The sequence below is a fragment of the Lipotes vexillifer genome, unplaced genomic scaffold (genome assembly GCF_000442215.2).
Source record: "Lipotes vexillifer unplaced genomic scaffold, Lipotes_vexillifer_v1.1 scaffold1122, whole genome shotgun sequence".
Taxonomy (NCBI): Eukaryota; Metazoa; Chordata; class Mammalia; order Artiodactyla; family Lipotidae; genus Lipotes; species Lipotes vexillifer.
Window position 1 is genome coordinate 1,756,814 of NW_006798649.1, and position 22,985 is coordinate 1,779,798.

General features: G+C 37.4%; 1 protein-coding gene across 1 annotated transcript in view; it reads right to left on the reverse strand.

Annotated features, from left to right (window-relative positions):
* Positions 1-3,110: 3,110 nt before the first annotated feature.
* NUCKS1 (nuclear casein kinase and cyclin dependent kinase substrate 1) overlaps positions 3,111-22,985 on the reverse strand; it is a 27,323-nt gene continuing 7,448 nt past the window's right edge. Inside the window, exons 2-7 of the mRNA XM_007470690.1 lie at positions 13,953-14,002; positions 12,299-12,404; positions 9,542-9,597; positions 6,447-6,599; positions 5,534-5,683; positions 3,111-4,358 (exon numbers count right to left, since the gene is read on the reverse strand). Coding sequence (XP_007470752.1) covers positions 4,159-4,358; positions 5,534-5,683; positions 6,447-6,599; positions 9,542-9,597; positions 12,299-12,404; positions 13,953-14,002 — 715 coding nt within the window. The 3' untranslated portion in view covers positions 3,111-4,158. The remainder of the gene's footprint in view (positions 4,359-5,533; positions 5,684-6,446; positions 6,600-9,541; positions 9,598-12,298; positions 12,405-13,952; positions 14,003-22,985) is intronic.

Genomic DNA, 22,985 nt, shown 5'->3' on the forward strand with positions numbered 1-22,985 from the left:
CCCAATTTTACCCTCCCCCCATAATCTAGAAAACCCTCCCTTCACCCCTGATGTACAAAGTGTATGCACAATGGTGGCATTCCACCAGCCACAACGCGTGCTCAAACAGATGTCACCAGTTCAGTCACTCCATTGGCATGGCAATAGGCAGGTTTACAAGATTTTTCCCAATAGTGGTTAATACACAGCACCACTGTGAATTTTGTGAATTAGGCTTTGAAAAGAAGTATAATTTAGGGCTTTGGGACTCAAAAAGACTCATTTTGTATCAACCTTATCTCAAGAAAAAGGGAAAATGAGTTGCACATTGAAATTTGGCTATGGGTAGTTTGATATCCCAATATTCAAATAAACTAACTCCCTTTTCAAATAAATCAGCTCCATGCGCAGAGAAAAGGACACCTCTCCAACCTCAAGAGCTATCCCGTGACAGAAAGTGTCACTCCTTCGAAGTATCTGTCTCTATGCCATCAAAACCACAGGCCAGGTTTCTTCCTTTCCAAACTCCTAAAGTGGTAGTTTCTTCTCAGCATAGCTCCTGGCAATGCAGGCACAGAAAGAACTGCTCAAATCAAAACTCCCTTTCTTCATAAAAGCCACAACGGCCACATGACCTTTAATAAAGCTTTCCCTGTTGCTCCTGCCTTTCTAACACTCTCAAAACATCTCCTAGGGAAAGGGAAAAAAGCACTATTCCCTTTCCTCAACCACTACTCTAAAAGCCACTTGTTATTGAATGTTCATGGATTAAAAAAAAATAAAACGTTAAAAAAAAAAGTGTCAAGTTCAGTTTAGTTGATCATATCCACAAGAATGTCAAAAACTACTGGATTGTAACCTCAAATTCCACTCTTGATTAGTTACCTGTAAGAAAATGCTATTTGAACCAGTACCAAGAATAAGTATTGAACTGAGGGTTGAACCTGGAGCAAACCAGTTGTGAGGAAAAAAAAAAGCATCAAAGCTCCAACATGGGAAATCAACTATTCTTCCAGATTTAAAGATTTTTCACTCACTACCTCCATAAAGGAGGACACAGCCATTAATTTTCCTACATGGACTCAATAGGGCATGGAGATATGAAAGGGAGAGATGTGTTAGAAAGCAGGACAGATATACCATTACTGAAATTAAAATGTATCCTTTGGGCCCACTCCATTGATTATAATCTGAGGTGGGGAAGGCTAAAAGCAGCAGCAGGCTACAAACAGATTTAATAAGATGGAAGCTACCCATTTCTGGGGGTGTGTGGTGTGGTGTGGTGTGGTACGTGTGTGTGTGTGTTGGGGAGGTCTGAAAAAAAGAATCTTAAGAACTAGAACGTAGTGTCAGTTAGCATAGCTGCCAAAATCCATGTTCCAGAGGTAAACCTAACAGAGCTAACATAGAGAATTGAGATAATACAAACAAGCACGTTCAAAGTGAATGTCCCACTTCCTGAGCACTGCAAGACAGTGAATGCTACTGCCACCTCACCATAGGCACGCTAGAGAAAGAGGGCATTTAGTCAAGGGTGGTGCCAATGGCCAGTCACTATCAGCTTATCACTTGTAACATGTTCTGACATCACTATCCAGCCTGACTATTGAGCACCTGTTTCCAGTTGAGACACCACAACTGTCCTATTGGCATGCATGATTTGAGGAGAAGACCAGAGTGTTTTAAATCATAGCAAAAAGTGGAGAACACAAAGGTCATTCAGAGCCTTTCTTGGGGACACAGATCCTTTGTCCAGTCTATTAGAAATATATAATACATTTTTCAATCTCATGAATTAATCTTTAAAAAAGGGATCCCAAACAAAAAGCCCAACCAAACACACACAAATAACCTAGAAGATGTGATTACCCCTAAAGGATGTGCATATATCACAGAGATGTTAGTGCAGATTAATATATTACAGAGACTGTGTTACATAAAATACCAAGGCTAAAGTTTTAAAAGACACTTGCCCCCAATCTTCACGAAATATAATCTAGGGAAAGCACAAATGTTACTAGGAATGTAAGACTCAAAGTTATAAACCCTTAAAAATAGAAGTGCATGGTGGAAACACTGATAGGTTTTTTCAGTACGTGAACACAAACCTTCTTGTTAAAATACCTGAACAAAGCCATATAGCAAATAGAATAATCTTTAACACCTCATTACAAAGTTCACAACTATAAAGTTAACCTTCATGAAAGATAATAATCCAATTGCTACTTATGTTCAAGTTTTACATTTTTGGCCGAGTACTAAAATCTCCAAATTGATTCTTTAACACGCATAGTGCAACAGTGAAATGACTCTCTGCCACTGGGAGCTTTCTTAAAAAAAAAAAAAAATCACAGAATAAGGATATTCCTTATACTGTCTTAAAAATCAGAGTAAAAATATTCCTTAAATAACCTTTGTCCTATGAACATCTGTAAGAACCAGGTTGTATGAGAGAAAAATATGCTGTAACTCAATAGGTAAAAGAAAACTGCGTACGTAAATATTGAGGAAGCAAATCCAGATAAAAAGGCAGAGGTTAAATTTCACTAATTTTTCGACTTATTAGCACACTAAGACCCCCTAAACCTTGTTCCCATTAGCTCATGGTACCAGAATGTGGAGGAGCAAACCTACAGATCTGTCTTGTGACTGCCTTCATAAGGCATGTAACAAGGCTGTTATCAACTACACACAGACCTCCTGAATACATGGTTTCTCCAGTCCCTCAGAGCCCCTTAAACTCCTGCTTTAAGCAACATGAGCAGTGAGCAAGGGCACCAGTAAAAAGATAACTGCTAACTGAATAGTGTTGGAGCAGCATTTAACATACTCCCGTCAAGCACAGGATGTAATGTAAGTGAAGAACAGAGCCAGGAGAACTGATGTCCTAGAGCAGGGCTGGTAGACATTAGTGGTGGGGCTGTGCAGTAGTGTCCTATGTCCTAGCAGGAATCCAAGAGATGACTTCATACCATGTTTCTACGAAGAAATGGGAAGACAGGGGTATGAAAAGGAAAACGCTCTATCCCCAGATAAAAACAGCATGGTTCATGGGATCTGAATGCACATTTATGGCATACAAGAATTTCAATTCTCTGTTTTCATAAAGCAAAAATGTCAAGTCTTTGTGATTGAGTTTCACATTAACTGGTACTTTATTTGCTTAAAACCTAAACATTGTCAGTTTGAGAAGAAATCCACTGTGATATATAGATCTCCCCATTTAAATTCTAGGGTTTCTTCTTTTGATCCTTGGTAAAATTTTATCCAAGAAACAGAATAGATACATATATATATTTTAAAACATGAACCATTAGAGAATGAAATAGAAAATCAAGAAAGATTTAAGTTTTGGCGGCCCTTGCTTTTTTTTTTTTTTAAAGTTCCTTAAAGACTGTAGCAGGATAAAGGATCACTGGCTCCGAGTCTCTTAGAGATAACAAGTGATGAAATAAAAAAAAAAAAAATAACCCACACCCTCAAACAAGGTCAGGTAACCTCAATTCCCTGTGCTGCTCCAGGATAAAAAAACATGAATACTTTTAGTAACAATTCAGAATTCATCTCTACCTCCTACCTACCCCATCAGTGGAAGTTTAAAGTCATGATTTTTCTAGACATCCGTATTTTTGTATATAGAATATAAACTTGTATTAGATGACAACTGTTTTTTTAAAAAGTTCAGGTAGAGAAACAATCACTTTTAACTAAAACCTTCTATGTTTTCTGATTACTGTTTAACTTGCTACCTTTTAGCAAAAAGCAAAATTTCCATAGTGTTCACCTCAAATCTTATTGCTTTACAACTGTGGCATACCCTCCATTAAAAATAAAAAGATGAAGCAGTCAATCCAGTGATTAATTTAACATGGCTTTCATTGGGAAAGAGGGGGAGGGAAAAGAGGGGGTCGTGACAAAGAGACCCATAGACAAAAAAGGTAAATTAAACATACAATGGTTTTCTTAAAAAAAAAAAAAAAAAAAAAAAGAAAAAAAAAAAAAAATATTATTTTCAAAAAAAGAAAAAAAAAAAGCATTGAAAGCCCATGAGTCAAGCCATAGCCAAAACCATATTCTATCTTAAGTAGGTTTTCTTTTTTTTTTTTCCCTCTTTTTTTCTTTTTTCTTTTTTTTTTTCTCTTTTTTTTAATAAAATCTCTCCCCAAACCATCATCACTTTTAATCCTCCCCAGACTGGGCTTCATCTTCAGACCCTTCATCCCCAGATTTCTCAGGTGGAGGGCTTGCAGATGTTTTCTTTTCAGGAGGGCTTTCTGGTTCCTCGTCTTCTTCTTTGGGAGAAGGAGTCTTTTCCTTTGATGCCTTTGAAGCTGTGGGGCGACCCACTTTCCCTTTGCCTTTCACAGGGCTTGGCGTCACTGAAAGAAGAAAAATACCAATTTGGGGAAGGGAAGAAAGCATCTTTAACAAAAATCAGCTACTAAAGAAAATAATCTGTAAGAAAAAAATCTATAAAGACAACACCCTAACTTACTAAAAATGAAGGTGGGTACTGGTTTCCAAACCCTTTTAACTAACACTGTAATGTTATGTTAGCAGTAATGCTTACAATAGAGGAACAGGATGCTATAGAAACTGCACATCATCCTTAGTGGCTTGTGAAACTAAAAACTGTTTATGTTTAAAACTCGGGTGAAGAAGAGGGGATGCAACTTAACCTGAATGGAAACTAAAGCCATCAAATAACTTTTAACAGTTCCATCATTACTAACAGTAAGGCATGATGAGTAAAAGTTCTATTTGCTAGAATTTAAAAAAAAGCAAAATCCAGCTTTCTGATTTAATCACAAACTAGCTTCAACCAGGAGAATGCCTGGTAGAAACCACAAGGGCCTAAAGAAAATGAATCTATGCTGTCAAGTGTGGTTTTATTTTGCTAGCACAGAGGATGGTGTAGGGGATCAGAACACAGAACTTAAATGTATTACTGTAGGTGTGTATTTTCACAATTTCAAGTCTTTACTAGCTGCTGGGATCGTGATATCAGTGGGAAAAAAGGGCAGTAACAGCTATGCTGGTGGGGTGTTTCTACCACCGTACCTAACACTAATAGGTCATTCCTAAATCTTGCCTCTCGTATGGCAGTAGTTGAAGAACAGGGCTAAGCCACCAGAATTTCAGAGGGGCTGGAGTCCTTATTAATAAATAAGTGGTACTTCCAGATATAGAAGCCAGGATCCTTTTATTTTTGTTAAGTACGTGGCCAATGCCAAGCCCTAATGAAGAACTTCTGTAGAGAAGGTTTATTGGTTCTTCACATTTTTCAAAGCAGTAATTTTTTTTTTTTTTTTTTTTTTTTTCTTGCGTTATGCGGGCCTCTCACTGTTGTGGCCTCTCCCATTTGCGGAGCACAGGCTCCGGACGCGCAGGCTCAGTGGCCATGGCTCACGGGCCCAGCCGCTCCGCGGCATGTGGGATCTTCCCGAAACGGGGCACGAACCCGCGTCTCCTGCATCGGCAAGCGGACTCTCAAGCACTGCGCCACCAGGGAAGCCCCAAAGCAGTAATTTAATCTGACTTCTGCAGAGCTCACCTGTGGCCTTTAGCCTGGGTTTGGGCATTTTCTTTTCTTTTCTCTCAGGTTTGGACTTCTTAACCATCTTTTTGTTTTTCTTTTTTGAACTGCCATAGTCACTATCATCATCGTCTTCCATTAGGAAATCCTCATCACTGCCGGAATCTTCTGAGAGGAAAGAAGAATTTCAACGTCCAACTTAATGTATACAGCCTTCCAAGTGAACAAAGGGAGAGAGTGCTAAGAATGGAGAATGGATTTGGAAGTCAAACACTCTTGGATTCTATTTGCAGATACTACCAATCTGGTTGGAGCTGTCACTGGCTCCACCTGTAAAATGGTTTAGCACGCACCATGAGGGTTACATGACTGACTTGTTTGAAGAGTACGTTGAAAACAGGAAAAGATAAGACTTAATCTGGATAAAAACTGAAGCCATCAAGTAACTTTTGGTAGTTCCATCACTCCTATATAGTCCTGATGAGACTAGGGAAATGAAACTGAACTGATTTGGTGTGTTTGGCCCAAGTATAAACAAATGAAGAAAACTACATACAAAGCAGATATACATGTAATTAATTAATCTGAGTAACCTGTGAAACATCTAAATTTAGTTAACACCTTTTTTTGCAAGGAGAGGTCTACACCCTTCTCCACCAAGCCAAAATACAAATCTTAATCACAACACCCACCACGTAACTGTTAGTCTAACAATTGTTCATTCAGTATTTGAGTAGAAATGATGGACATAATGATCATGAGAATCTTTGAACCTTTTAAAATATACCCAGATATCAAAACAGTCATCTCTTTTAATAGTTAGTATCTAATATAAGCGACTGATTTTAACACTGAGCATCCACAAAAATGTGGAAGTAATCGAGGTCAGAAACTACAACCATGACCAAAGTAACAAGGCAGCTTTACGTACTCTCCTGGAATGGCACCTCATCCTCCTCTTCTTGTTCTTCTTCACTGCCCACATCTTCCATGAGCATCTCCCTCTGTTTAGAGGCTGCTTTAGAGGCTGCCTGCCGCTGCTGGCGCACATTTTTATGATCTTCTTTTTCATCTTCACTGTCCTCTGCAACATCCAAGTTATAATGCAATGATCAAAGAGTTATGGGTTTGACAGCTGACTAGAAAAGCCGATATGAGATATAACCTGCAGCTTTATTTCATTCAAAAGGGGTAAATTTTATCCCTAAAAATTTCTACAAAATACACAAAAGAGCTAAAATTCAAAGAATGAGCTTGAATAAGACTATGCACCCACTAGTACATATGAAATAACTTAGGCATGTAGTTCTAAGTAATAATAAAGCTGAATTAAGGTGTGAGCACGTTTCCTATAACATATTTTAAACTTGTATCATTGCTTTGCCCTGAAATTCGCAATCACATTCAAACCTATCTACACAGTTTTTAGAAACTAGTTAGAAAAATATTTTTAAATAGTAGAACAAGGGAAGATTGTCTTCCAATGATATTTATTCTAAGATACAAAACATACAGAATCTAAAATAATGCCAAACTACTATCCTCTTCAATGAATGAGGTGTGGCCATTTCAGTTTACAGGAGATTGAGGGAAATCTTTAAAACACATATTAAAATCAATTAGATCTCAATACAATTTTATAAAAAAAATTATTTCATATACTATAGTTTATTAATTAAAAGTTCTTTTCAACACACAGCTGTGGTTGTGCATAAATCTGGTTAAACAACAGGATGCCAGCCTACTGGCTCTAGACCAAGTTATATATTTATTAGTCTCTACCTACAGCCCTTCTCCTGGACTTTGAGGCTCCCTTATTCTGTTAAGGTTTAGCTGTTACTCTTCCGGAAACACTCGAGTCTTACAAGCTTTGCCATGGTCAGTGTTCAAGTCATCACTTTCACTACCCAAAACCTCACCTGAAGACAAACAGACACACGGAACGGAACTGACTTTGGTAGACTCAAAACTAAACGCACCTCACAGTAGCTTAACACTAGTACAGAGTTATTCATCTTGAATTGCTCAAATGCTTACAAATGTAATAGATTCAAATTAGGATTCACAAGGCAGATGAATAAAAGTGTACGTTACATTATCACAACAGCACTAAGTGCAAAAGGTTAATATAATTTATGTTCAAACAATTAGCAGACTTGGAAAAAAAACGAATGCAAAATAGCTCAGTGGAGTGAATCCAGTGGAACACTGTACCCTCTCTACATATTAGCTAAATAGCACTCATTTTTTTTTTTTAAACGTCGGTTCATTGGTTTGTTTATTTATTTATTTTTGGCTGTGTTGGGTCCCCATTTCTATGCAAGGGCTTTCTCCAGTTGTGGCAAGCGGGGGCCACTCTTCATCACGGCACTAGGGCCTCTCACTGTCGTGGCCTCTTTTGTTGCGGAGCACAGGCTCCAGACGCGCAGGCTCAGTAGTTGTGGCTCACGGGCCTAGTTGCTCCGCGGCATGTGGGATCTTTCCAGACCAGGGCTCGAACCCGTGTGCCCTGCATCGGCAGGCAAGTTCTCAACCACTGCGCCACCAGGGAAGCCCAGCAGTCTCATTTAAAGGGGGATCCAGGAAGGCAAAAGCAGGGGAATATAGACCACAACTCAAATGGTTGGGAGCAAGATGGGATAAACTCTCAATTCTTTTAAGAGTTACATTTAAAAAAATAAATACCAACAAGTAATCAGGATTTAACATTTAATTTAGTCAGTTCCTCATTAATTCTTTTTTTTTTTTTTTTTTTTGCGGTACGCGGGCCTCTCACTGTTGTGGCCTCTCCCATTGTGGAGCACAGCCTCCGGACGCGCAGGCTCAGCGGCCATGGCTCACGGGCCCAGCCGCTCCGCGGCATGTGGGATCTTCCCGGACCGGGGCACGAACCCGTGTCCCCTGCATCGGCAGGCGGACTCCCAACCACTGCGCCACCAGGGAAGCCCTTCATTAATTCTTTTAAGTTAGAATTCTTACAAAAAAACTTTCTCTGTGGCTACTGTTTCAAAGGTCTACTTTCCCAGCTAAAAAGAGTCAGACTGAAACTAATCATTGTTTGCTTTCCAACCTGGAGTCATCACTCCCCCTTATTCTTATTATTCTATTTAGTTTGATATCTTTCATTTGTTCGTGTAAATGGTTTTCAGTTTTGACTATGCATGAGAATAATCTGTAAATACTTATACAAAACAAAGCCCCAACATCCCACCTACACCTTACTGAATGAGAAGTCCTGGGATGGGATGGATATTAAGTACATTATAAAAACCTTCATATCAGACTTCCCTGGTGGCGCAGTGGTTAAGAATCCGCCTGCCAATGCAGGGGACATGGGTTCAAGCCCTGGTCTGGGAAAATCCCACACGCCGCGGAACAACTAAGCCGGTGTGCCACAACTACTGAGCCCGTGTGCCACAACTACTGAGGCTTGCACGCCTACAGCCTGTGCTCCACAACAAGAGATGCCACCGCAGTGAGAAGCCCGCACACCACAGCGAAGAGTTGCCCCCGCTCACCACAACTAGAGAAAGCCCGTGTGCAGCAACGAAGGCCCAATGCAGCCAAAAACAAATTAATTAATTAATCAATTAGAAAAACCAAAAAAACAAAAAAACCTTCATGGGGACTTCCCTGGTGCTCTAGCGGTTAAGACTCTGCGCTCCCAATGCAGGGGGCCCGGGTTCGATCCCTAGTCAGGGAACTAGATCCCACAACGCCGCAATGAAGATCCTGCACGCGGCAATGCGACTAAGACCTGGCGCAGCCAAATAAATAAATAAATATTTTTTTTAAAAACCTACAAACAAAAAAAACAAAAAACAAAACAAACCGCCTTCATAAGAAACTGTAATAAGCCACCAGGATTGAGAACCACTGCGAGCTCTTTGAAGATGAAAACACATAATGTTTGTAATGCAGCATTTACCACAGAGCCTGGCATTATAATAAAACCACTTATTAAAATGTCCAATAAATAAATATATAAATAGAATTACACCTATTACATTAAAAATTCTTTACTACCTGCTGAGTGAGAATCATCCTTCTTGGTCTTCACATCTTTTTCTTCTGAGTCCTCACTGTAAGCGGAAGGGGGAAAAGATTAAAAATCTTAGGTCAAAATCCAAGTGAACATAAATCTCTGGTATCTGACTGGAGAACAACGCCGAAGAAAACCTCTTTTATACATAAAATATTCAAACAGATGCTGAGGAGTGGAACTGCTTGCATTATTTCCCTACTTCATAGGAATGCTGGTGATTAAGAACAATTTTATCTACTTTTAGAAAACATTGCTCCCTCTGAAGACCCAAAGGAAAAAAAGAAGGTATCTCAACACAGGCTAAAAACTTTTCACCTATGGATAAGACCTGGTTCAGGAGAACATTTACTAAGAAAAATTTTTTGTTGTCAGAGGCAAAGTATGAATATACTGAAAATAAATTATATAATGTATCAATGGTGGTAAAGTAGGCAAGTAAATGGATAGCCCCAAATATAGATGTAGAAAACACCTTTATAATTATTAAAGGAAACTGGAGTTTAGTTATATAAATTACAATATGCCTAAAAAATTTATCTAAAACAAAATGAAAACAAATCAATTAATTAATTACCTCCTAATATTAATATTTAGGATCCAATATTTCTATACATCAGAAACCTCAACACATAGACCTGCTTTGTATCATGGAGAAAATAAAAGCGAGCTAAAGGTCACTGCAGAGTAAAATAAGAAGTTAACAAGCTTCAAATTTCAATGGAAAGTTTTATAAAACAACTTTTTAGGTCACAAAGATGCACATTTTATATCTTCACAAATCTTAAATTGGAAATCTGGGTTCTAGTGTTCTGTCTTTGTCATGAATTATTTAGTTGTATGATTTTAGGCAAATCACTTGTACTCTTCAGTGCTAAAATTTTATGATTCCATGAAAAATTCTGACAAAAAAAGAAAGTCACATATAAGTTGATAGCCTTCTTTTCTCAAACAGCAGATCCTGTAAATCTCTTTTGGTATTCCTGTAACTTAGACCACACTCAAATGACCACCTATTGAACCCAAGATTCCTAAGCAAAAAGAAAAACTGAACACATTTCTTTACTAAGTAATCTGATCCAAATATACTATAATTCTGAAACCTATGACTGTTCTATATAAATATTTTTATGCAAAGTAAGCATTTAATTCACAAGTCTATTACAATGATGAAGAATGATATCATTTCCTCTAGTTCTTTTATTATTGAGTTTATAGAGACCATTAATCCTTGAGCCCCGTTACAGTGAAGTCAAGTAAAAGCTAAACTTTTAAGTAGAGACCAACACAAAAAGCAACATAATATTGGTCTAAGGGAATAAACGTACAAGGCACTTAATACAAATGGCAACAAAAGCTATATTTATTTCAACCATTCCTGGACACTTAGCAAAGAGTAATAAAGCCAGATGACTGCAACAAGGAAAAATTTAGGCTAGATATCAATTATATTGATGAGACATTACAAGAGTCCATGAAGATGCCCATTCCTAGGAGAAATAAAATAAATATAATGAAAGATAGTTCTAAGTTGAGCTGCTATATAAAACTGGATTAGAGAGATATATTATGAAACTATGGAAAATGTGTCTCCCTACAGTATAATTTTGTCTTATTTTTCCTCAAAATTTCTCCACATTTCTGAAATTCTCCAGGAAAGAAAATACTAGATGTTAGTGATTCAAGCAAACAGAAAATACTTAGGTACATTTATTAATTACTATTATTTTTACAAACTTAGCGTTCTGTGAATTCAGAATGGAAAGATTTCTGCCTAGGGATTATAGTGGTTTTAGTGCTCAAAAGTAAATAACTTATAAAAACTAGTGAGAATAATTATTTCATTTCTTTTAACTGCTCATACTTAGTACTGTTTGGAAGTGGTATAGCCTAGTGGTTAAAAAAATGGACTTTGGAGTCCAACAGACATGGTTTCAAAACCTACTGGTCTATTTGCTGGTCCTTGGATAAATCACTGACCCCTCTAAGTTAGTATTACTCACCCTAATAAAGGTTTTGTGAGAATTAAATGATAATGGATATAAATTAGCATATAATAGATACTGGCACATAATAATCACAAAGGGTAACTACCATCACCACCACCACCACCATCGAGGAGGTCTTAAAGTTATGCTACACTGAGTACGAGAGTGAATGAATGTGTATAGCTGTAAGAGCAGAGATGAAAGCTACAATACCCTGGTCTCATGAGGCAATTACAGTTAAAAATACAACTCATCTGAATTCATTTATAAAACTAAGGGAAAGGAAACAGCCCCAAATGATTCAAGTATTTAAACAAAGTAGAATTGACTATAGATAGTAAAACTCGGCAGGCAATGCAACGTTCTATAAGCTTTAGTTATGATTCTGCCAATGATCTATGACTGAATGGGAAAGGCCACTTATTCTTTGCCATTTCTAGAATGAAAATGCCAATACTAACCTTGGGCAACAAATTATATACCTAAACCATCTTTCTGCCTGTGTTCAGAGGTTTGAAGTAGCACCAAAGTCATTCTGGCATACCTGGAGCTCACCTTGGATTCCATGACCTTAAAGAGGCTAACCTCTAGACTCAGAAGCACTGTCTGAGATAACATGAAACATGCAAAACAACATTAAGTGAACAATAAGCACTTTCCCAAAGTAACTGAAGATTCTACCAATTTAGAGACCAGACACTATCCTCATCTGAGTGGTGACAGTGTAAGAAGAATCAGACTTATGCCTCTTACCTATCTTCCTGTGAATTCTTTCCAGATCGCCTCTTATTTTTAGCTTCTCGGGGAGATGATCGAATTTTCTTAGCTGGTGGGCCCGAATCTCTTCCATAATCTTCATCTAAACAAAGTATTTTTCAAATTCAATGAACTATATTATGATTTCTACATGTGAAAATTACCACTCTATTTACTGATAATTCTCTCATGCTATTTAAAAGGTGAGAGGGCAGAATTTCCTAAATAATTTTCTTTCATTAAAAAAAAAACCTTTTCTACTCCAGTTCCACCTTAACTCAATCATTTCCATTTTTGCATATTACTCTCTAGTCCTCATGTGTATATTTTAATATACCCACAGTCAAATATCTTACTTTATATTCTACCCTTTTAATTTGTTAAAGACTTTTACATGTTTCCACATCTTCATATTTATTTGGAAACTATTATAGTAATATGGTTATATTACAAGCATTTTAGACTGTAAAGAACCCACAATTCTACAATCCTAACACAATTACTGTTATCAAGTAAATTACTTTTAAACTAAAGTATTATACATAGCACACTCTAGCACTTGAGGAAAATACCTCCAATTTAAAAAGTCCTATAAAACCTTAAAAAGTGACTATTCCAAAACTGTTTACTACACCATCATATATAATCATGAGTATCTAGAATAGTCTGAAGCTTCAGCAATTATTAAATGGTTGGATAATTATAAATTATGGAATACCATACAACCATTAACCAACATAAACTTTTAGTAACACAAGAAAGATAAGTAGGGGTGGGGTGGGAGGGGCACACAACTCAAAATTCTATAGCAAGATGTCAACTATATTTTTAAAAGGAAAAAAAGGACAAAAAGGTTAAAATGGCCATCTGCTGGCTAAAGGACTTTGAATAATATTTCTGCCTCAGTTTCCTTATCTGTAAAATGGAAATAAAAACTGTATAATCCCATTTTAACAGGAATGATCTAAGGATTAAATGAGTAAGTGCAAACATTTAGTAAGCATTTAATAAATATTAGTATTACCTCTGGGAGGGTGGATTATGTTTTTATTCTTCTTTATACATTGCTGCATTTTCTAGGTTTTCCCAAGGTAAATATTATTACGTTTATAAAGTAAAATTAGATTTTAAAAAAATAAAGGAAAAAGAATAGTAAACACATCTGGAAAATGAGAGTAAGGACATACTCTAAAAAGACCTTTTATGGCTACAATTTAAGATGTACTACTCACTCTGAGTTAGTTCACAAATCAAAGGTATTTCACAAAATACTCTCATCGTACTTTATTGTGCAAAAAATTTACATACTCTCTATTATAATGTACGAGTTTTACCGTGATTACAGCAGGAGATATATTAAACTAATAAACACTGCATCAGAATTATCGCACATTTAAACTTTGGACTCCAAAACCAGATAAGAAAAAAAATTATTTAAGTGTTTATTTTCAACGATTCACTAAGGAAAAGTTAAAATCCATGCAAGTTCAACGTTTGTTTTGAGTGACGCAGATTGACATAATTTATATACATCAACAGTCTAAAAATAAAAAATGAAACCTATTTCAAAAGAATAATAAGAATGTACACAAGCTGGGTATTCTTCCACTAGTCAGTCGAATTTACAACTTATTGAAATCACAATACTTACCAGCATCATCAGATTCCTGAAATTGTGAATAATCAACGACCTTCCTATTTCTGTAGAAAGAAGAGACTCTAATTAAGATCACAAAAATGTAGGATTTTCCTAAGATATCAGAACCCACATTTCTACTTCACAAACAGAATTAGAACTAGCTCTCTGAAATTTATTTTTCAACAAGCCCCTACCTCAGTCAAAAAATGTCACATTTTGTTATAGGAAAGTATAGCTTAAACCAAAAGTATTTCAAATGACAATTCTCATATTGCTCATCTGAGGCATAGCCCAAATACTATCCGTTCCTACAAAACAACCTCCCACCTCCCACAAGTACATAAAAGCAAAATAAGCCAAACTACCATAAATATTCATTATACAGAGATGATATCATATGCACAAACCAAAACTGTAAATGTTACTTTATTCTTACTGATATACACACGTGTACACCTGATAAATAAGGTTATTACTGAGTTTTTTTCACGGCAAAGTGACTTTTAATTATAATAGCTAATTATATTTAATTAACTTACCGTCACTACGGTGATGGTAAGTTAAGCCTTACATAGGAAGGTATGGAAAAAAATGGATTCATTCAACAGATGCTCTTTATTAAAGAGCTTTTTTTTTTTTTTTGGCCATGCCATGCAGCTTGCAGGATCTTAGTTCCCTGACCAGGGATTGAACCCGGGCCACAGCAGTGAAAAACCTGGAATCCTAACCACTAGGCTACATGGAACTCCCTAAAGAGCATTTATTAAAGATACAAATTTATGTATTTACTTGACTCAGTGATTTTTTTTTTGACTCAGTGATTTTTAAGTACTTCTTACTAGGTAAGGCACCTTTAATATCTCAAAACAAATTTGATTTCCATTTTCCTACTTCATATTCTAAACTTAAAAGTTTAAAATTCCTCTCTTAGAGAGATATAAGAGCTTCCATGTTAGTATCCAAACAGCCTGGAACTTAAAAGAGCCTTAGATGTACTGTAACTAAATGGAAACTGAACAAGTGAACCGAAAGATCTATAAGGAAAACATGCCACTAACTACACTTAAACCTAAGTCGAGGACTATTCCTGGTTTTATAGATTAAGACACCATTTAAATGCAAGAACAGGAGAGTCAGAATTCAAGTGCAGGCAGAACTTCTATATAATATGCAAAAAATGATAGCGTGGGGTGAATTCTGAACACGTTTGGGGCTTAGATGTGGAGGAAGGCACAGCCACATCCTTGATTAAAGAGAGAGAGAGAGAGAGAGAAAAAATAAAGGCTCTTAAGGAATTCTGTATTCTGTTTTTCTTTAGTCTACCAACAATGAATTATCTTCTGACTTTACTGCCTCAATGAGTCAAGATGCAAAACTATAAAATATGTTGTAACTATATTTTGTTATAAGAAACTGAGTTTACATATTAAAGATACCATTCTATTAGTAAAGTTAATTTCAAAAATATTGCTATTAGTTCCACTTACATGAGTTACCTAATCAAATTCATAGAGATAGGAAGTAAAATGGTGGTTGCCAGGGGTGGGGTAGTGGAGGATGGGGAGTCAATGGTATGTACAGTTTCAGTTTTGCAAGAGGAAGAATTCTGGAAATTGAGTGCCCAAAAATGTGAATGTATTTAACACTACTGAGCTGTACATTTAAAAATGGTTAAAATGGTAAATATGTTATTTTACCACAATTTAAAAAAAAAGAATAAAATAAAAATATTTTTTCTTAAAAAAAACCCTTATCATGTTCCAGGAAATAGACAGACGCCATGAAAAACAGTACTATGAACACAGTGCAAAGATGACCATTTTCTGCATTACTTAGGATCAAGGAAAATGGGACATGGAACTAGGGAGAAAGAATCCAGAAGAGGGAGTTTTAAATCTTTTTCTCTAACAATTATGTACAGGTTCTGAAATCGCGGGCATAATAATTTTAGGTTAGCTGGTGGAATTGCAGCTAAAATACTGGTACAATTTCCGGTATCAATTTCTGGTATCAATAGATACATCCTACGAGACTATATAAAGGAGGGTAACCATATGGCAAAGGATCATATGAAGAACTACTGAATAAACTGGGATTTTTAACCTGCAAAAGGGAAAACATGTTAGCTTTGGTGATCAGATTAAGTGTGGGTTCAATATAAAGGACTTCCTAACAGTTTACTAATGATATAGTTACTTCCTTAGTCTATCACTGGAAACACTCCAAAAAGGAATTATATAGTACAAAATAAAGAATCTGTTAGTAGGAATCCCGGGTTCTAGAATTTCAAGCAAATCACTTACTTCTCTGGGCCTCAGTTCCTCATCTGCTGGAACTGATGACCTAAGTTGCTTGACAGATCTAAAAAGCTGCTTTGTAAAATTAAATAAAATTATCAAAGTTTAATGAAAAAGATGACTTTTTCAATTGTAAATGTAAATTGTAAAATTAAATAAAATTATCAAAGTTTAATGAAAAAGATGACTTTTTCAATTGTAAATGGTCAACTATCCTTTTGCACACCATACATCTTAACATGTACCGCTGTACCATTTGTTTTCTTCACTAATCTAAGCTTCTTGAAAGAAACAATCATGTCTTATATCCACATTTCTGGTACAGAACAAGGTAAAAAGTAGGCACTCAAATGTTTTCTGAACTTTTTGCTCTTAGGATCAAATTTTAAGAGCTGTTAGAAACCTAATTTTAGAAAATACTCTAGAGGATAATATCCAATCTCCTTAAAGATTTTTAAGATCTCATCTCTTGCCACTTAACAAGCAAGCAACCCCAGGAGGCTTAATTCCACCAATCAGGTTGTTTTTTTACCACTTGGCCATGCAGCTCCCTTGCTTAGAATGCTATTCATATCACTCTCACTCATATCAGATATAACATCACCTCTCAACAACTTTACTCCCTTATTGATACTACATAAACTACTAAATGTCTGTCTTCCCTATTAAATGTGAACATCTTGAGGACAGGGGCTGTCTATCCTTCATCTGGAACACCAAATTCAAGGAAGGCTTGATGAGTGAATGGACTTGGACTTGGCATCTGCAAAGGACTAGTATGGGAAAGGGAATCAGTAGTGCACTTCTGTGTGTGTGTGTGTGTGTGTGTGTGTGTGTGTGTGTGTGTCCCCTCTCATGCACACAGTAAGCACCAGCTGTCATTCAAGCCAGGACATCAGGAACCAGGCTTGGTCAACCCAAGGAGATATTTTGGGATAACGCCCTTTGCATCCCACCAAGTCAGTCTGTCTTTCAAAGGCTGGACAGTGGCAGAGGTGACTGTGAGTAGAGGAAGGAGGTCCTAAGCAGCCCTGCAGCCAATACAAACCTCAGCTCTGCAGAAACAGACAGCTCCCAACTCAGGCAACTCTCTATAAAACTGAGATGTGGAGGGGAAAACAGAAGGGGCAAAACCTCAAGGGTCCTGATGCTGGGACATCAGCTCCTATAATGGTGCATCAGTGTTACTTACACACCAACAGAGCTAGTGAGTCACTGTAGACTGACTCCCCGAATCTGGGGAGGAGGAGAGGTAGACGAAGTTGATCAAGAATAGATCACCAGGGCTTCGCTGGTGGCATAGTAGTTGAGAGTCCGCCTGCCGATGCAGGGGACACGGGTTCGCGCCCCGGTCTGGGAAGATCCCACATGCCGTGGAGCAACTAGACCCGTGAGCCACAACTACTGAGCCTGCGCATCTGGAGCTTGTGCTCCGCAATAAGAGAGGCCGCAACAGTGAGAGGCCCGCGCACCGCGATGAAGAGTGGCCCCCGCTTGCCACAACTAGAGAAAGCCCTTGCACAGAAACGAAGACCCAACACAGCCAAAAATAAATAAATAAATAAATAATTTAAATAAAAGATCTATGATAAAAAGGGTCATTCACAAAAACTCATTATAATGATTTATAATAATAGTTTAGTTCATTTTCTGCTTTCTAAAGATGCTTATTCAAAACATACTGTTTTCCACTACTTAGAGATTTACCTTATTCAGGGTTGATATACATTTTTGATGAACTTATTCCTATGCAAACTTGAAATTAAGAAGGCAATATTTAAGTCTAAAGGCATAGGAAGTCCTACCTCTAGCTAAAAACAAAGAAACATTCTCATTTTTATTACTTAAATTAAATGCCAAAGCTAAACCAAGTCTTCAGTGTAAAATGAGCATCAAAAACTGGAACTGGGAGGACAACACAAAATTTCAATATAGCATAAAAGTTAAAAACACAGATTTTTAAAACTGGGTTGAAATCCTGGCTCTGCCAGTTACTTGCCCTCACTGAACTTCAGCTTCCTCACCTGTAAAATAGGAATAACAATACCTATCTCTCAAGATTGTTTCGAGGTCCAGGTACACAATTATCCAATAAATAGCAGCCATTATTTCTTGTAAGCACTTACTTGTTCCACCCAGAATACTACTGCAATCTTGAACCCATGTGAATATACAAGTAACACTCTTATTTATTAGAACAGCACGATTAAGCTGCTCCTTTTAAAACCATTGTCTTAAAAAATAAAAATAAAAACGTTATGTCTTAGAGTATTGGTTCTAGTGCTATTTAGAAAGACTGTCTTTAAGAGTTTGTTGCTCATTTCATTAAAATGCAATATCAAAATACCCCCCTATTTTTATATTATTTCCAACTTTATGATAAAGTTTTCAGTTGCCATTTAGGCCAGAGAAAGTAGCAACAGTAGCTATTTTAAGTCCACCAATTTGTTAGATAGATTTCTATCACTCAGATCAACTGGAGTTCCATCTAAGTCTAAAAGTTTGCACTAGAAAAGAGAACTGTAACCCATTAAGGAAAACAAATGTTTAAAACAGAAACTATAAGAACACAAAAACTTCAATTAAGGGGCTTCCCTGGTGGCACAGTGGATGAGAATCTGCCTGCCAATGCAGGGGACACAGGTTTGATCCCTGGTCCGGGAAGATCCCACATGCCGCGGAGCAACTAAGCCTGTGCGCCACAACTACCAAAGCCCGTGCACCTAAGAGCCCGTGCTCTGCAACAAGAGAAGCTACCACAATGAGAAGCCCACACACGCACCACAACGAAGAGTAGCCCCCACTCACAGAAAGCCCGCACGCAGCAATGAAGACCCAACGCAGCCAAAAATAAATAAATAAATAAGTTAAAAAAAAGAAAAAGAAAAACTTCAATTATGTGCCTGCTCTTACTTTAAAAGCTGATATAATCGCTATATTTAGATTCTAAAGGTACCTTGGTCACAAATGAACCAATTCCTGGATGATCACCAGAGGGCTTTGAGATAAGCCCTTACCTTTGCATCAAAGTGCAAAAATGAAAGGTAAAGTTGGAAGCTAGACAAAGAACACTAGAAGATCCATTTTTGGCACCAAATGTGGATAACTCAAGCAATAGGATTTTTTTTTCTTCCATTCTCTTAATCATCAACTTCTTTTTACTAAATACTGGTAAGTCTACCTGCAAAATGCCTTTTCTTTCTTACAGCAGCAACCATCCAAGACCAAATCAATAATATTCCTGAAATGTGAGGTACGTAAAACTAACATTCTAAAGAATCAAGGATCAACAGTATTTCAGAGATGGAAACTACCACATTTTTTGAGATGATCTCATCTAACCCTTTGAACCTTAAACATGAGAAAACAACTTAAAACCACAAAATTCAGTGCTATTCTTTAACAAACCTGCACATCAAAATATGGAGAAACAATTAAATTCCAGGTGAGGAAGCAGAACTTTAAAATAGAAACCCACATTTAATTATTGACACCCTAAGCTTTGTATTACTTAAAGAACACAAAATCATTTTCTCAAGGCAAATCAGAGAGACTTTTAGAAAATTTACTACATTATTTAGCTCAATCAAGCTATCTTCCATTTTTACCCTGAAGAAGTCCTATTGTTCTGACCAATGCAGGGAAGGAGAAGAAACACCTAGCTTATTTTCTAGAACTCAGCAATTTTCTCATTAGGCACTTAAAGTGCACTTGAAATCTGAGTTTTGAGAAACCCAAAACAGCTAACATAGCTCTTTTCACTAATCACCTAAGTGATAAACATCTAGAACAATGTTTCTCAGTCTATTGGTCACAACCCACTATTGGGTCCTGAAATCAATTTACTGATGTATAACCAGCACTTTATTTTCTTGGCTGCGGCTTGCGTGGGATCTTACTTCCTGACCATGGATCGAACCCAGGCCCCTGGCAATGAGGGCACTGAACCCTAACCACTGGACTGCCAGGGAATTCCCTATAACCAGCATTTTAAAAGAAAAAGAAGCAAATAGAAAATATCAGAGAAAATTACACCTAAATAACTGGCAAGTTCCTGAAACTTGTTTCAGGTATTTGTATTCTTGTGTGTAGCAAATTGTAATGTAAAATGTATATCTTATAGGAACTTCATCAAAAAAGTCTGAGCCACTGCTATAGAATAAAATGATTTCCAAAGTAGTTTTTAGTTTCACCTTTACAAAAAACGATTTGTTGGTAATCCATGGCCACAAAAGTATAACATCTCTTCCTATTTTAATTCATTGTTTTAAGAAAACCACTTTTGGGGGGCTTCCCTGGTGGTGCAGTGGTTGAGAATCTGCCGGCTAATGCAGGGGACATGGGTTCGAGCCCTGGTCTGGGAAGATCCCACATGCCACGGAGCAACTAGGCCCGTGAGCCACAACTACTGAGCCTGTGCGTCTGGAGCCTGTGCTCGGCAACAAGAGAGGCCGCGATAGTGAGTGGCCCCCGCTCGCCGCAACTAGAGAAAGCCCTCGCACAGAAACGAAGACCCAACACAGCCAAAAATAAATAAATAAATATTAAAAAAAAAAAAAGGAAAACCACTTTTTTTAAACTTAAGCCCTCATAACACCTATCAAAGTTTGGTGGCCCGTGGGGGACAGAGGGAAGGGTGATACACCACCAGGTGTATTACAGCTATTGGACCTTAGACAATCTAATCCAATCTTACCCAAAACGTGTTATCCTATCAACAAATGTCCCTGGAAGGGCATGACTGAGAACCTTTCATGATCTCCCAAGGCAACTAATTCCAAGAAAAACGGATAATGAAACAGTTCTTCTCAGCGAGGTGAAATCTGCCTCTAAAGTCCACTGACCAATTCTGTCTTGTCTAGCTCCTGGGATCACCATGGTCTAAATCTAAATCCTCTTGCATAGAGCAGCCCTTAAAATTTATGCGACAGTTTCCACTTTTTTCTTCAAGGCTAAATACTAAAGTTTCTGCATATCAAATGTCCTTAAAACTTAGGACATTTACCTCTCTCCATTCTTCTATCCCTCAAGATTCTTCATATGCCAAGTTTTCTCAGGATATAAGAAAATTAGTTCATAGAAGCTGGGATACCTAAACCGCAACTAGAGAAATCCCTCGCACAGAAACGAAGACCCAACACAGCCAAAAATAAATAAATAAATATTAAAAAAAAAAAAAGGAAAACCACTTTTTTTAAACTTAAGCCCTCATAACACCTATCAAAGTTTGGTGGCCCGTGGGGGACAGAGGGAAGGGTGATACACCACCAGGTGTATTACAGCTATTGGACCTTAGACAATCTAATCCAATCTTACCCAAAACGTGTTATCCTATCAACAAATGTCCCTGGAAGGGCATGACTGAGAACCTTTCATGATCTCCCAAGGCAACTAATTCCAAGAAAAACGGATAATGAAACAGTTCTTCTCAGCGAGGTGAAATCTGCCTCTAAAGTCCACTGACCAATTCTGTCTTGTCTAGCTCCTGGGATCACCATGGTCTAAATCTAAATCCTCTTGCATAGAGCAGCCCTTAAAATTTATGCGACAGTTTCCACTTTTTTCTTCAAGGCTAAATACTAAAGTTTCTGCATATCAAATGTCCTTAAAACTTAGGACATTTACCTCTCTCCATTCTTCTATCCCTCAAGATTCTTCATATGCCAAGTTTTCTCAGGATATAAGAAAATTAGTTCATAGAAGCTGGGATACCTAAACTCAATTCAGGTTAATTTCTCACAGTTGCTTATTTTGAGCTTCACGTTCCTTTTGGCTAAGATATATTGCTTTGACTGTACCTTATATCATTCTGCTTTTTACAATTAAACAGAATTCAAAAACAGTCACAAGATACAAGAAAGCAAAAATTTTTAAGTAAATATTTAAAATCAAGAACATTACAGGAAATAGCTCTTTAAAGTTTTTCAAATGGAAAAAGTAAATTTCTGCACAAAAGGGGAATAAAGTAGTTCTGAATGATGAGCCAGGTATATGTTTGAGATAGTTGTCACAATGCCCTCCTAAATTTATCAACTTGCTAATATTTCAGTCCAGATAAATATGAATTCTTATATGGCACTCCTTATTCCCAAAATGCATTCAGTTCCACCATATTCTCTCCATATAGTATACTATTTTATTTAAAAGTCACACACAAATTTCTATGAGTATAACAAAGTATTAGGTAAATAAAATGGGCGAGATTTTTCCCAACAGAAGTTTAGTGCAAAAACTATGCAATTAGGAACAGAGTAAACCTCAAGCAGGTGAGATTAAAGGGGTCTCAGATGAGCACATTACCAAGTAGAGTCCTGTCTGCAGCAAGAGTCTTGGAACCCTCAGTGGACTCTTCCAATTGTCTTAACCCAACTACCAGGGACAAATCTGTAGCCTGACAAAGATTTACTGACTCATTACAATAAAGGTGATGGAACATCAGAAGTGTGGAGCATCTCACCAAACAGAGGAAAACTTAATAAGGATTTGGGGAAGGGTACAATTTAGGTGAAACTTAAATGAAGCAGTGCCTTGATAGGCTCAAAGCACAGCAGAGGGCTTCCCTGGTGGCGCAGTGGTTGAGAGTCCGCCTGCCGATGCAGGGGACACGGGTTCGTGCCCCGGTCCGGGAAGATCCCACATACTGCAGAGCAGCTGGGCCCGTGAGCCATGGCCGCTGAGCCTGTGCATCCAGAGCCTGTGCTCCGCAACGGGAGAGGCCACAACAGTGAGAGGCCCGCGTACCACAAAA